Source organism: Anolis sagrei, chromosome 3 (genome assembly GCF_037176765.1).
Source record: "Anolis sagrei isolate rAnoSag1 chromosome 3, rAnoSag1.mat, whole genome shotgun sequence".
Classification (NCBI taxonomy): domain Eukaryota; kingdom Metazoa; phylum Chordata; class Lepidosauria; order Squamata; family Dactyloidae; genus Anolis; species Anolis sagrei.
In genome coordinates, this window is record NC_090023.1 from 206,356,970 (window position 1) to 206,370,985 (window position 14,016).

Here is a 14,016-nt window from a genome sequence, read left to right on the forward strand (position 1 = left end):
CCCTTAAGCCCCCCCCCCCCCAGCTACATGCCTGTGTGTACATGTTTCAATTGCTCAGATACTTTTCTTATTTTTAAAATAAATTTTAATTAAAATATTTATTATTTCTTTATTTACTACATTTATATACCGCTTTTCTCCCCCTAAGGGAACTTAAAGCGGTTTCCAAATAAATACTTGTCACCTGTTCAGTGATTTTTGTTTGGGGATTGCAAGTTCTTGGTAGTAACTCTTGCCCTTACCTCCATCCTCTGTGATGGATTTCTGCCTAACACTGACAATAGCTTTTTCATGGATGAATGACACATAATTACTGTCACTCCTAATTAGCTTGTTGGGACCTTATCTTGACAAGATGTCAGGAGTGACAACCTCTCTCTAAAATCAATCATAAACATTGAGATAGTTTAAAGAGATAGTTTTATTCTTTAGCATGCTTATTGCAGCCTCTTTTGTCTGTCTTGTCTTTCTCTTATCTTATCTATTTGGAATGAAAGATGCAGTACACATAAAAATGAAAGCTGACACCAAGCATGCAGCCTCCTACTCCTAATGTGGAGATGTCCTGTTGAAAAGTACAATGAGCATTTTTTTAAAAAAAAAATCTGGAGAGAAATGTTCTTGAGAGAGTGATGACTACTGCAAAATTGCAAGGGAAAGTATGGTGCAAATCTCATGTTTGCATAGGAACTGTAAGAACAACTGTGCCTATCCTACTGAATCTAATTTGTCTGTAGTTCAGACTGGAAGTCACTAGTAGCATTTGGAGAATGGGATGACAGGTTTATTTGCCTTTTTAATTCTTAGTAGTTGGAAGATGGTAAGAGATGCCAGAGATGGAGCATGTGTTGGGTTGTTTCCATATATAATATGGATTTTGCTATTGTGCTTTACAATGTCAGTTTTAATATGAACTTGAAAGAAAATACGCAAGATACTGACATAATTTGGGGAGGGGGTTGGATTCAGCATCTAAGATAGATCCTTAAAAATTCAAATTAAAATCCAAAACAGATTCATCATCCTGTTGACAGGAATACTACCATCCTCCACTGTCTCCAGTCCTTTCTGTGGTCCCCTCCTGAACCAATTTGAATATTAAACATTATGGGCATCCTGGTTTATGAAAATGTTGCTTTGGTGGTGTATTCTATGACCAATTTAGATTTCTTCTATTAAAAATAGAGCTTTGGTGATAGTTCCTTAAAAACAGCCTTGATCATTACAATTAATGCTCCTTGGACTATTATTGGGAATTATGCCCACGATGCCCAAAACTACACCAGCACCCATGTTGAAATCAGTTCTATATAGAAAATTCCAAAGGAACATCAGAATTATATGAACTACCAAATATGAGCACACCCTAATCTAAACCTATCCTGTGTATTGTTGTTGTTGTTTATTTGTTCAGTCACTTCCAACTCTTCATGACGTCATGAATGACCTCCAAATGCCTCATGACCTCCAAATGCTACTGGTGACTTCCAGTCTGAACTACAGTAGGATAGGCACAGTTGTTCTTACAGTTCCTATGCAAACATGAGATTTGCACCATACTTTCCCGTACTTCATGACCTCATGTTCCAAAAGGAACATGCTGGTAAACGCACTCCTTCACTTTTATCAGGAGAAGTAGTGGTGCAATGGGTGAAAATCTTATGCCAGCTGAACTGCTAACATGAAAGTCAGCAGTTCAAATCCATGAGATGGGGTGAGCTCCCATCTGTCCATTCCAGATTCCCATGTGGGGACATGAGAGAAGCCTCCCACAGGATGGTAACACATCTGGGCACGCCTTGGGCAACATCTTTGCAGACAGCCAATTCTCTCACACCAGGAGCAACTTGCAATTTCTCAAGTCACTTCTGACACGATAAAAAAAATCAGAAATGAAATAATCTGGGTGAGACCTTATAAAGCAATATTGAACTAAAGAAAATAATTGCTTTTAATAATAATAATAATAATAATAATAATAATAATAATATTTTCAAACTTACTTGTGAATAACAACCAGCAACAATAACATTTCCAAATTGTAATGGCATCTTTGTTGTATACGTGATGTAGTTCCCCATAAAGTGTAAGCTGTTTGCTCTTGAAATTTATAAGTACTGAGCAGTGCTATCCTTATTGTCAGCTGTGCTTCACATTTAACCTTTGTTTATTGCATTTTGGTGGCATTATCTAGAATTCTATTTTAATTAAGTGATACACAGTATTTAATGGAGTTGGAGCATGCCAAGCAAAGACTTTGGTGTAATGAAACTAAGCACAAAAATAGGTCTGAAACATTTCCTTTTTAAGAAATAACAAACTATCTATCTATCTATCTATCTATCTATCTATATTGAAAATAGAAAGGATTCAAAATTTGCAATTATTAAGTAAGTAATTATTTCAGTCATTTTGAAATGTACTTTATAAAGTACAGTACTGTGCTTTTTAATCATGTCACGAGTTTCACAGAACAGTAATTAGCAATGTAGCTAGAGATGTTGATTTAATATTCATATTCCAGTGCTGCTTGCTCAGGAAATATGACCCCAACATTCAAGATTGTATAGGATAATGTAGCATATCTCTTATTTCAGTATTGTTGGCATCTTTTTTTTTATTGTGCAGTAGGAAACCCAGCAAAAATGAATAACAAAGTCAAATGTCCTTTAGGACAGATGGTCCAGAATGATAATTGGTATCCCAGGAAGCTGTCTTATACTGAATCTAACTTTTGATCCATTTTAGATCAGTATGTTTATCGTAACAGCAGTTCTCTGGAGAGTTTTAGTCTTTCATGTCTTACTTGGAGATGCCAGAGATGGAGCATGTGTTCTTTTTGTATGGAAAACACATGCTCTCCCACTGAGCTGTTGCCCTCTATAGACTATGGTCTCCCATTTTTAAACAAATTGACAATTGAATTAACAACTATTTTGACTTAATAGTAAAAGCATATCATATTTGTGATACCCATTAACTTTCCAGTAAATTGATAAGATGTAATTTTAAAGCATTAGGAAAAAATTGAGTTGGTTCATGAAGTTGCTGTGTAGACCTGGGTAATCTTATCTAAGGATTTCGCTGTATAGTTCACCTTTATTTCGTAAATGTCCATGATAAATGATCTTTTATGTCTATTTTTGGTCTGCTACTGTGTGCATAGCTTTTGGAACATTATCTTTTATATAAGTCTTACATTTCCATGACTGTGGGTGTTCCTTTACACCTTACTGTATGTCACTGACTCATGTGGAAGAACAAAGCCTATCATGAGGGAACATTTCCTCCCAAGATGCTTTCTATTTCATATTGAACTTCAGTTTTTTAAACAATGTATAATGAGATATGAAACTGACACAACCTTTAGAATGTTCTCAGTTTTGAATGTTTAAGAAAATAACATTTGCGAGTTTAACTTTTGCAGATTTGATTAATATATTATCTCTAGACATCGCTAGGTCCTCCAGTGTGACTCTGTGGTCAGCTTCAGCTAGAGATTTCTTGAGAGAACACTTATCTGGCCATTTGTAGATCCTCCAAGATGATCCAGTGATCAGTTTAGAGTAGAAGGTGATCATACAGTCACTCTGAAGGACCTAGAGATGTTCTTTCAGGAAAAAAAAAAATCTCGAACCAACACATATGTGGAGGGCATAGTGTAGTTCAACATCTCCCTAAGTTATTAGTTGCTGTTAGCAGTAGAAGTAGAAATAGTATTTGTGATTGTTGTTAAGAAAGACAATATTTCACATTTCCATTTCTCAAAGATAGTCATTTTATCTACTCGAGAAGGAAGGATCTTGTCATTGCTTCAAGACCCACAAGACTATGAGAAGCAACATGAGCCAGCCCTTGAGCCATTTTATATTCTCCTTTTACCATTTTGTGAAGCCATGCCTCTTTAAATATAGAATAACTGCTCAAATTTAGAAGCTCTCTCTCCAGTAGCGGTTGGTGGACCAAGAAATGAAAGTGCTCCCTCAAATAATGTGAAGGTTGAGTTGCCTCCTACACAGTCCACAAGTTGCCTATTTATCCCCCATTAAGTTTATAATTGTAATGTAGTTATATTATTATTATTATTATTATTATTATTATTATTATTTTGTAAAAGGAATTAATTGTAAGTAACTTGTTATTTATAACCTGTGACTTCCACATTCTAAGGCTGATTGCCTGTTTTCTGCATTGCACACCAAAGAAAGCATGAAAATATGTATTGCCGAAGGCTTTCATGGCCGGAATCACTGGGTTGTTGTAATCTCTGAAAATGCCTGGCATAGATGCAGGTGAAACGTCAGGAGATAATGCTTATGGAACATGGCCATACAGCCCGAAAGATTTACACCAACCCATGAAAATATGGCTACCCTGTTATGCATTACAGAGAGCCAAGTATTTTGATACAGTCGTTTTAATTTAGAAAGTGTGTCAGCTACAAATCCAAGAGAGGGAGAAGTCGTGGGCTCTATTATAACAGAAAAAAAAATAGTACTGTTGAAAGAACTGCTCAATGCTATTTACTAAGGAGGACTGGAGATAAAAGCAGTGAACCTTCCGAACCACATAACATTTCTGAAATATTAATTATTCCAAAAGTAGTACCAAGCAGCCATAAAGCCCCTTAAACGGGACATGCTTGTAAAAAGAAATGACTGATGCCAGCCTGCACTAATGCATGAGATACTTTTTTCTATCTATAAAAACTCTGCCTCCCTCATGCTTAGTATGAACTGAATATGGGGAATGACTGTTAAAATCCTATTTTAGCTTTGAGGGAGAAAAAGTAGGAAGGAATGGATTCTGTAGTTTGCTGTGAAGGCTCATTGCAATAAAGATAGCCTCAGCATCTAAATTTATAACATAGAGCTGCGGAGAAAGATACTAGTAAAACCTCTCAGAAAAACAGCACAATGGAATCCTCCTCCTTGGCAAGATGTGAGTCATACTGTTCAGGGGGGGATTTGTCAGTGCCGAGAAGCTCTAATTTTGGCCTGTATTCATCTTCCCTTCCCCTATTTTATTCGTAGCCTGGAGCAGTGATCACCCCAGAGTGGGCTCCTAGCAATTTGTAAGCCAAATGAGAAAGAAACAATATTTTAAGGCACTCTGTATTTTTATTCCTTTAGGAAAGGTAATCTAATATCAGTTTTAGTAATTTTCATTTTTATCAGAATGTAAGGCAATCAGAGGCAGCAGTCTTTAATGGGGATCATGTTCCAGTTGACTTCTTAAAAGTGTGGGGAGAGTACACTGGTAGACCTGATGTCTGGATAGGAGTAGTGGCCACATTCCATATGGACATAAGAACAGTAGCTTTTCCTGATACAAAAGAGGTTCTCTTATTATTTGTTAATATTTATGAGTTATGTCTGTCATCCATACTTATAAGTTGATTGGTTAATTTAATATCTATCTATATCTCATTTCAAAGCACCGTCTAACAGTCTGCAGTCAGTCTTCCACACTTGTTGGGGTTATGGTTACAGTATACCTGTGAAAGTGGAAAGGCGTGCATTTTTAAAACTTGAGAATACACAAACATAGGAATTTCTAGCTCCTCCAATATGACTCTATGGTCAACTTCCACCAGAAGCTGACCATAGAATTGCACTGAAGGATTTACAACATCTTTACAAAAGAAAAACCAAACATGCCTGGTGAAGTGATGAAGTTCCCCGAGCTGCCAAAAAAAAAAACGTTCCATGTTATTAGCATTAATTTAATACAATTAGAACTTTGTAGGTTGGGGTAAAAATTGGTGGCATATACTGGTTCCTCTTCTCTTTTGTGATGGAGCTCACCGGCTCCTGCCCCACAACATAGAGCTACTTCCAGCAGGGCTCCATCGCAAAACTGAAGAGGAATCAGCGCATGCTGCCACCACAGCGACACAGGAGGCTTCCCATCTTGCATTGGAATGAATGGAGGAAGCTGGGTGATGGACACTTCCCCCTATGAGATGAAGTCTGGGGTAAGTCAGGCAATTTGGGGCTTGGGGGTGACAGGTTCATCCCATGCCCTGCCAGGCACCGCTGGATTCTCCGCGATCTCTGGCGATTCCAGCAGCACATATGATGAGGTCTTTAGAGATTCCTAGAGAGAACATTTTAGTCAGATCTGCAAATGTGTAGGAGCAACTGTGTATAAAAACATAGGATTAAAACAAAAATAACAAGCTGTCCCAGCTGCAGTCTGCAGACTATCTTCAAGGGAAGACCCATATAAAGTGTGCTGAAATAAATCAGATTGGGGAAGTGTTAAAGAATGGAGCCCTGTGAACCGATTGCTTAATCCCTCTTAATGCATTCATGTAGCTGTCGGCAAATATCAACCTAACTCCCCATTCCTCTGTTCTAAGAAGTATCCAAGGAAATTATATTTTATTCATTCATTTGGCCCATAAAACCATTATATTGAGATACATAATCAGAAGCAGAATCCTGCAAATATTCATGTACCCAAGATAGCAGGGCCTCTGTAGTGTGTTACTTTATGCATTTCAATTTTGCACAATTTCACAGCGATCCTAATATTTTAATGCAGGCCTCAGGGCTTCTGATTTTTTTTTTCTATTGAAGGCAGCAGTTAGAGAAAGATTCCAAGCGGCTCTGATTTCAATGCCTCCAGCCCCTCTTGTCAATCTAATAAAGAATATTACAGAAACTTTCTTTTTTTCCCCTGTACATCTAGAATAAATATGTTTTCCTCTCACTGTTTGAAAAATATGCCCAGAACTTAGAAAGTTACTTTTGAAAAGTAGTTTTGGTTTTGCTTGAAGGTGTTCCAAAAGTACCTTTTTTTTTCTTATTCAATGACTTCATCACACTAGAGAATGAATCCACTTTAAATCCGGTTGCTGCCTCCTGCAGAATTCAGGGGTTTGTAGTTTAGAGCCTTTAACAACCACACTAAACTACAATCCCCAGAATACTGCAGGAGGCAGAAACCGGATTGAAAGAGGATTCCTACTCAAGCATGATGAAGTAGCAAGTCTTACCTGTCTTGGCTGTTTTCATTTCACACATGCCCATTGTTAGTTTTGAATAAAAGGTTGGCTGGAACATGTTGAACTGCCCTTCTTGTTCTCGATGTACAAATATATTCCTACTCTCACTTCTTTCTGCCTTTGCTCTGAAATTTTTGGTTAAAGAAGTAATGCCGAGAAACACATCTACAATAATGAAAGCACTGGTAAACATTTCCAAAGTGATGAAGATGTCCCCTGTTACTTTCCAGTGACAATACAACTTTGTTATTGCATGGAAGACTTGCTTACAAGGCACTGGTTATTTGTCAGTATGTTCCTTCCACGTTCTGAGCATGCCATGGCTTCCAGTTAGAAAATGCACAAATATCTGGACATTCTCTGGAAGAGCATCCACATCTCCAAGGATGTGAGCCACCATCAGATCTCTTCAGAGTTTACCAGCTTCTTTTTGACCTTGCAGCAGATGTCAAAAAACAAGAAATGACATTTGTTATCTTTGAGTTATTTTTTAAACTACTGTGCTTAGATGAGTTCCTAACCTTGAGATTCTGCCATGGTGAATCATGTGCTAGAGTGAACTGAATATAAAGCAACCATTTCATTTCACAAATGAACATTAGACATGACCAGAAATTCAGTTTCAATGCTGTTTTTATTTAAGGTAAAAGCTTGATTATTTGATAAAAACTGTGCCTGCTTTTGAAACAGTATGTCCCTTTGTGACAAGGTTTTAGGTCAAACGAAGCACTGGAAAGGGTAAAATAGAAACAAATGTATAAAATAGTAGACATTTAAAATATTTGAACGTGAACATGCATTTTATAATTGTGAAAATGTAAAAGCTGCTTATGTAAAAATACTCTTTTAAAATGGAAATCATAATCTAGAGCAAATAAAACAAGCCCCGGGCTACAAACATCCAATAACTCACAGTTAAAAACAGGGGTGAGACAACAGGAAGTGAGAAGAATCTACCCGTAGGAAGGGAAATCCGCTCTTGGAAGAGTTATCACAGGGAAATGATGTTTCTACAAAAGCTTTATCACCAATCTTGGCTTCCACAATAAGCCAAATCTTTCAAAATCCAGTTGTCACAGGGACATGAAGGGAGGTGAATCTTCTGAACAGGGGCACAGGGGTGTTAACTCTTCCCTATGTTATCCCAAATATGCATGCATGTGTGTATGCGTGTATATATACACACACATATATATGGCTGGAGGTGCACTTTACAAATATACTTGTTCTGACTTACATACAAATTCAACTGCAGAACCTATCATGTTCATAACTTGGGGACTGCCTGTATTTATGCTTGGGAACATTTATGGCTGCAATTCTGCATGCACACAGGAGCAAATGTTTTCCTACATGTCAGGCAGTTGGACTAGATCAGTGGTTCCCCGGCCTTTGGTCCTCCAGTGGTTTTGGATTTGGTAAGCTGACTTGGATTTCAGAGAGTTGAAGTCTAAAACAACTTGAAGACCAAAGGTACAGAACCACTGGACTAAATGGACCTTGAGATCCTTATCAACTCTGTGAAGAAAATGCTTTAGTCTTTTTCTTCCATCAGAATATTTCTCCGCAATATGAGCTGAATTGTAGAATGAACACCATAGAAGATGTTGTAGAAGGCAGTTAGTCTAATATAAACTGATGCAGATTTACATTATGATGTGAAGGTTGTTTACAAAAAAAATCTTAAATTTTGTTTTATTTTTCGTCCCAGATAATGATCTTTATATTTAAAGATGATGGGCATTTCATAAGGTTATTAAGATGCAATGTACCCTATTATCCCTGTATCTGCAGGACTAGTAATGGTGTTTCCATTTATCCATGTCCAACAAAATATGTCGGCAGAACTGTGGCACAGCTGACTGGGAGTCATCTACATTAAGATCACTACTGATCAAAAGGTCATGAGTTCAAAGCCAGCCCAGGTTGGAGTGAGCTTCTGACCAATTTGTGTAGCTTGCTGTCAACCTTTGCAGCCTGAAAGACAGTTGCATCTGTCAAGTAGGAAATTTAGGTACCGCTTAAGAGGGGAGGCTAATTTACGATGACATAAAAATCTCCAGCAAGCATGAGGAAGAATGAGGAAGTACTTCATCAGTGTCACAAATGGATGGTGAAGCAACAGCCCCCCTGGTGGCCAGAATACCCTCATGAAAAAGCTGGAATATGAAATAGCCTCTGTGTGTCTGTCTATATATGTTGTATGTCTATGGCATTGCATGTTTGCCATGTATATGTACATTGCAATCTGCCTTGAGCCCCCTGCGGGGTGAGAAGGGCGGAATATAAATACTGTAAATAAATAAAAAATAAAATAATCATTTGCTAGGTCTTTCACTATGACTCTTTGATATACTTGGTCCAGAAGTCCTTCATTTCAATAGGATTTGCTATTATTCATGATTTCTCTTATCAATATAGTCCACAATACCAAGTCAGTTGAGATAAAGCTGATAGTATGAACAGGAGCTGTTCTTCACTAATCCGAAAGGAAGACATGCAAAATCTTGTCCAGTATGATGAAAATAAATTAGACATTAAGCCAAGTTGGTGAGTCTTTTCCTAGGGCATCTTGTAATCAGTGATGACAGTACTATCATTGTAAAGGAGCTTAGAGTTGTACATAAAGGGCTGTTATGAATGAGACTGCTGAAGGTACTCCACTAAGAACCTAATGGAGATGATCTCTTAAAGCAAAAAGAACTAGTGCATTAGCTAATTGTGAAGCAACACTTCCAAACGCATAAGACTGCAAGGTCTGTCTAGTCCAAAGTTTCTCAAACTTTGCTCTCCTGGATGTTATGGACTTCAGCTCCAACAATTCTTAACAGCTAGGAAGATGGTTGGGATTTCTGGGAGCTGAGGTCCAAAACACTTGGAGGAGCACACTTTAAGAAACACGGGTCTAGTCCATCCCAGCACACCATCTTCAGAGGGGGCTACTCCATCTTCCAAGAGGGCACAGCAGTTTATATTACCTACAGAGGGAATTTATTTTGCTTTGAGGTGAAAAGTGTTAGGTGACAGGGCAAAAACAATGCTTTGTCCTTAGCTATCAGCCCTCTTTTTTTCAAATCAGGTAGATAATTATAGTAACTTCTCCAGCTGTTAATAAAAATGTGCTGATAGATGTTAAACATTGAATGCTTTGATAGGGGCACTGGTAAAATAGAAAGAGGGTGTAAGCAAATTACCTCCCTCTGACTTAGGAAAGTGTCCCTGGGTGATAAATAACTGCTTTGCTTACGTAGTATTACTAACACCTCTCCCTGTTTGTCATATCAATCTGACATGCCTAGCAGCATATAAACCTTATAAATCTAGACACAATAAGTGAGGTGGAAAATGATGGGAGAAAGTCTGCAGAGAAAGAACTACTAGAATCATACCACCAGTTGTGCTGAATATTTATTCATAGGCAAAGAGTTTTTTTTACATATGAAAAGCAAGGGCTGACATGCAGTGCAAATTCACAAGGTATAGTTCAAAACCTAGAGGTGGGGAAAATGCGACCCATGGCTTGCATAGAGTCCTCCAGGGACCACATTCATGGTTAATTTCTTTTCCAGTGTGTGTGTTGCTACAAAACACTGCCAAATGACTCATAGTGAAAGTTTCTTGAACAAATTTGAAAGCCCCTAGGCCCCCAGGATTTGAAACACCTTTTTTGGGATGTTGAGAGTTTTTTGGGCTGTATAGCCATGTCCTAGAAGCATTCTCTCATGACATTTCGCCTACATCTGTGGCAGGCATCCTCAGAGGTTGTGAGGTCTGTTGGAAACTAGGAAAATCGGGTTTATATATCTGTGGACGGTCCAGGGTGGGAGGAAGAACTCTTGTCTTTTGGAGCTAGGTGTGAATGTTTCACTTGGCCACCTTGATTAGCATTTGATGGCCTGGCAGTTTTTAGGTGTGGCTTGTTACTGCCTGGGAAAATTCTTTGTTGAGAGGTGATTGGGTGTTCCTGATTGTTTCTTGTCAGAATTCTCCTGTGTTTGAGTGTTGTTCTTTATTTACTGTTATAATTTTAGAGTCTTTGTAATACTGGTAGCCAGATTTTGTTAACTTTCATGGTTTTCTCCTTTCTGTTGAAATTGCCTACATACTTGTGTATTTCAATGGCTTCTCTGTGTAGTCTGACATGGTAGTTGTTAGTGTGGTCCAGTATTTCTGTGTTCTATGGCAGGCAGCAACCAGCCATGATTAGAAGCTATAGGGCCATTAAATGCTGGCCAATTGCAACATTCAGACTTGCCTCAAGCAGACAAGATTTCTTCCTCTCTCCCCCCCCCCCCCCCCCCCCGGTACATTCCACAGATATATAAACTTCGCTTACCTAGTTTTGAACTGACCTCACAACCTCTGAGGATGCCTGCCATAGACGTGGGTGAAATGTCAGCAAATAATGCTTCTGGAACATGACTGTATTGTTGTTCAATCATTCAGTCATTTCCGACTCTTTGTGACTTCATGGACCAGCCCACACCAGAGCTCCCTGTCAGTCGTCACCACCCCTAGCTCCTTCAAGGTCAATCCAGACACTTCAAGGATCCCATCCATCCAGCTTGCCCTTGGTCGCCCCCTCTTCCTTTTTCCTTCCATTTTCCACAGCATAATTGTCTTCTCTAAGCTTTCCTTTCTTCTCATGATGTTCCTTCTCTAAGCTTTCCTTTCTTCTCATAATGTTCCTTCATGAGAAGGAACATGGCCATACAGCCCAGAAAACTCTCAGCAACCCAGTGATTCTGGCCATTAAAATCTTCAATAACATAATGATGAAATGAGAATGATAACAATGATAATACTTAACTTTTCAGTTATTATGGATATACGTGTGTAGATTTCCTTGTGAATGTCCACTGAGTTTAATGAGACTTACATCTTGAGGATATAGAATTGTACTGCAGATTGTTGAATTCAACAAAATCTAAAATGCACTGCAGTAATACTTTTATTGATCATCTAATAACCAAAACTACATCATGCAAAAGCGTTTGATGTATTTTGAGTTTTTAAGTGGGGTCAGTAAAGATATCACTGTTCTGTAAATTTTGTATTTCGTTGTATTTTGCTGAATGTGGCTGCTTCTGAGTATGTTTCCTGTATGGATGAATAATATGCCAAGTTCTAAAATCACTTGCTAGTCCCAACTACAGTAAACCCACTGGATCCATGGGAAGTTGGGAAGTCAACATTGATGAAAGTTGCATTAGTTTACTGGGTCTAATCTAGAAATTAAATTTAAACTCAAGAGTAAGTAGTTTATTTATTAAAAGAAACAAATATCATGTCCTTCAAATGGGAACTAACCAGTGAGTCTCTCAAGGACTGCTTGAAACTAGACCCCAAGCAACAAAGGTGATTTCTATATGTCAGCCTGCTCCTGCCTGAAATGAATACAGAGATAAAGTAGAGGAGAGGTTCTGATAGTTTCTGAGTTTATTTCAAAAAATTACTGTTGTTTCTACTATTAAATTGTATCATAAAATATTCTGGATTCATGCAAATAAACCAAAATATAAATACAACACATACTTATTTCTCCTGAATGTATAATCATCCAGATAGTTGCAAAGCTTTGCCACCAAGCCTTGTGAATATTATCTGCAAGGTCATGTTGGCTTTCTCTGTGAACTGCCATTGCTGTTCCTCTATAGCTATTGTAACAGTGTGTTCCACTACCCAAATCTGAATCCCTGTATTTTTCCAGCTCCTTGATGTTCCAGTGATTAACTGATTTGTTCTTATTTGCTTGTCTTTCTCTCTACTCAGTCTGTGGTTGTGACTTGGCTCAAGGAGGCTTTTTCATTAAGAATGGGGAATACCTCTGTACTGTGGATTATCAGCGGATGTATGGGACCCGATGCAACGGCTGTGGCGAGTTTGTGGAAGGAGAAGTCGTAACCGCTCTTGGGAAAACATACCATCCCAACTGCTTTGCCTGCACTGTGTGCAAGTAAGTCCACTGATGCTACCTAAACAATCCCAGAGATCATAAACAGTACAAATTCAAAAAGCAAAAAGTGTGTTAAGTTGTGACGTAGTTATACATTTATATAAACATCAACTGAAGTTCACTCTATGTCCTGCACCTTTTTGCTGCTGACAACATGCTCTGCTTCTTACTAAGGAAGGTATTATAGTGGCCCAGTCTGTGTAGATGTGTTTTGTATGTGTATATGTGTGTGTATATATATTTGTGTATATGTGCGTTTGTGTGTGCGCGTGTGTGTATGTGGTTTTGCACCTGCATTGTAATGTAATTTTTGTTTTTGGCTTTTAAAGTAAGTCTCTTCTACTGTGTTTTTCAGTGATGGTCACTCGTTGCCCTGATAGGTGTATTGTGTCCAAATTTGGTGTCAATTCGTCCAGTGGTTTTTGAGTTATATTAATCCCACAAACGAACATTACCTTTTTATTTATATAGAAGAGTTATGTGAATATAGTTGTGAAACTCTCTGATATTATTTAAACATACTCAGTGGTCAGGAATGATGGGAATTCTAGTCCAGTAGGGTCTGAAGACACACAGTTTCTCCTTTGAGGAAAGGCCATAGCTCAATGGACATGCAAAATGCCAAGGCTCATTCCCTGACATTCTCAGTTAAGGCTGAGGAAAACTTTGACCAAAACTCCTGGAAAGCCATCAAGTCAATATAGATTTGGGATGGGCAGTTGTAGAGGATGTAAGTCCCAAACTCTGTCCTCAAGGTGTGCTGTACCCTCTCTGAAAACTGACACAAAATCAAATGAAAACTTACCCAGGAATAATTTAAATTTTTGTTGGTTGGGAAAGTTTGAATGGAGGGGAATTAGAGGCCTCTGTGTTCCCCCAGGAGTGCCAAACATTGAAGAAGGAGCTTGACAGGGTCTGGGAGTTAGCTGGAAGGCAGCAGTAAGTCTCAGGCCACAGTTTTACCACCCCAGTGCACACAGTGCTGTGCTAGATAGACCAATTTTCTTATGCACTGTAATGTGTGTGTGTACATACAGTATTCATTGGA

The 14,016-nt window shown here is 38.3% G+C and overlaps 1 protein-coding gene across 26 annotated transcripts in view; it reads left to right on the forward strand.

Annotated features, from left to right (window-relative positions):
• The window catches only part of ABLIM1 (actin binding LIM protein 1), a 271,609-nt gene that overhangs the window by 144,187 nt on the left and 113,406 nt on the right, over positions 1-14,016 (forward strand). For all 26 annotated transcript variants that reach the window (XM_060768480.2, XM_060768478.2, XM_060768463.2 and 23 more), the window contains exon 3: positions 12,785-12,968. In XM_060768480.2, coding sequence (XP_060624463.1) covers positions 12,785-12,968 — 184 coding nt within the window. The remainder of the gene's footprint in view (positions 1-12,784; positions 12,969-14,016) is intronic.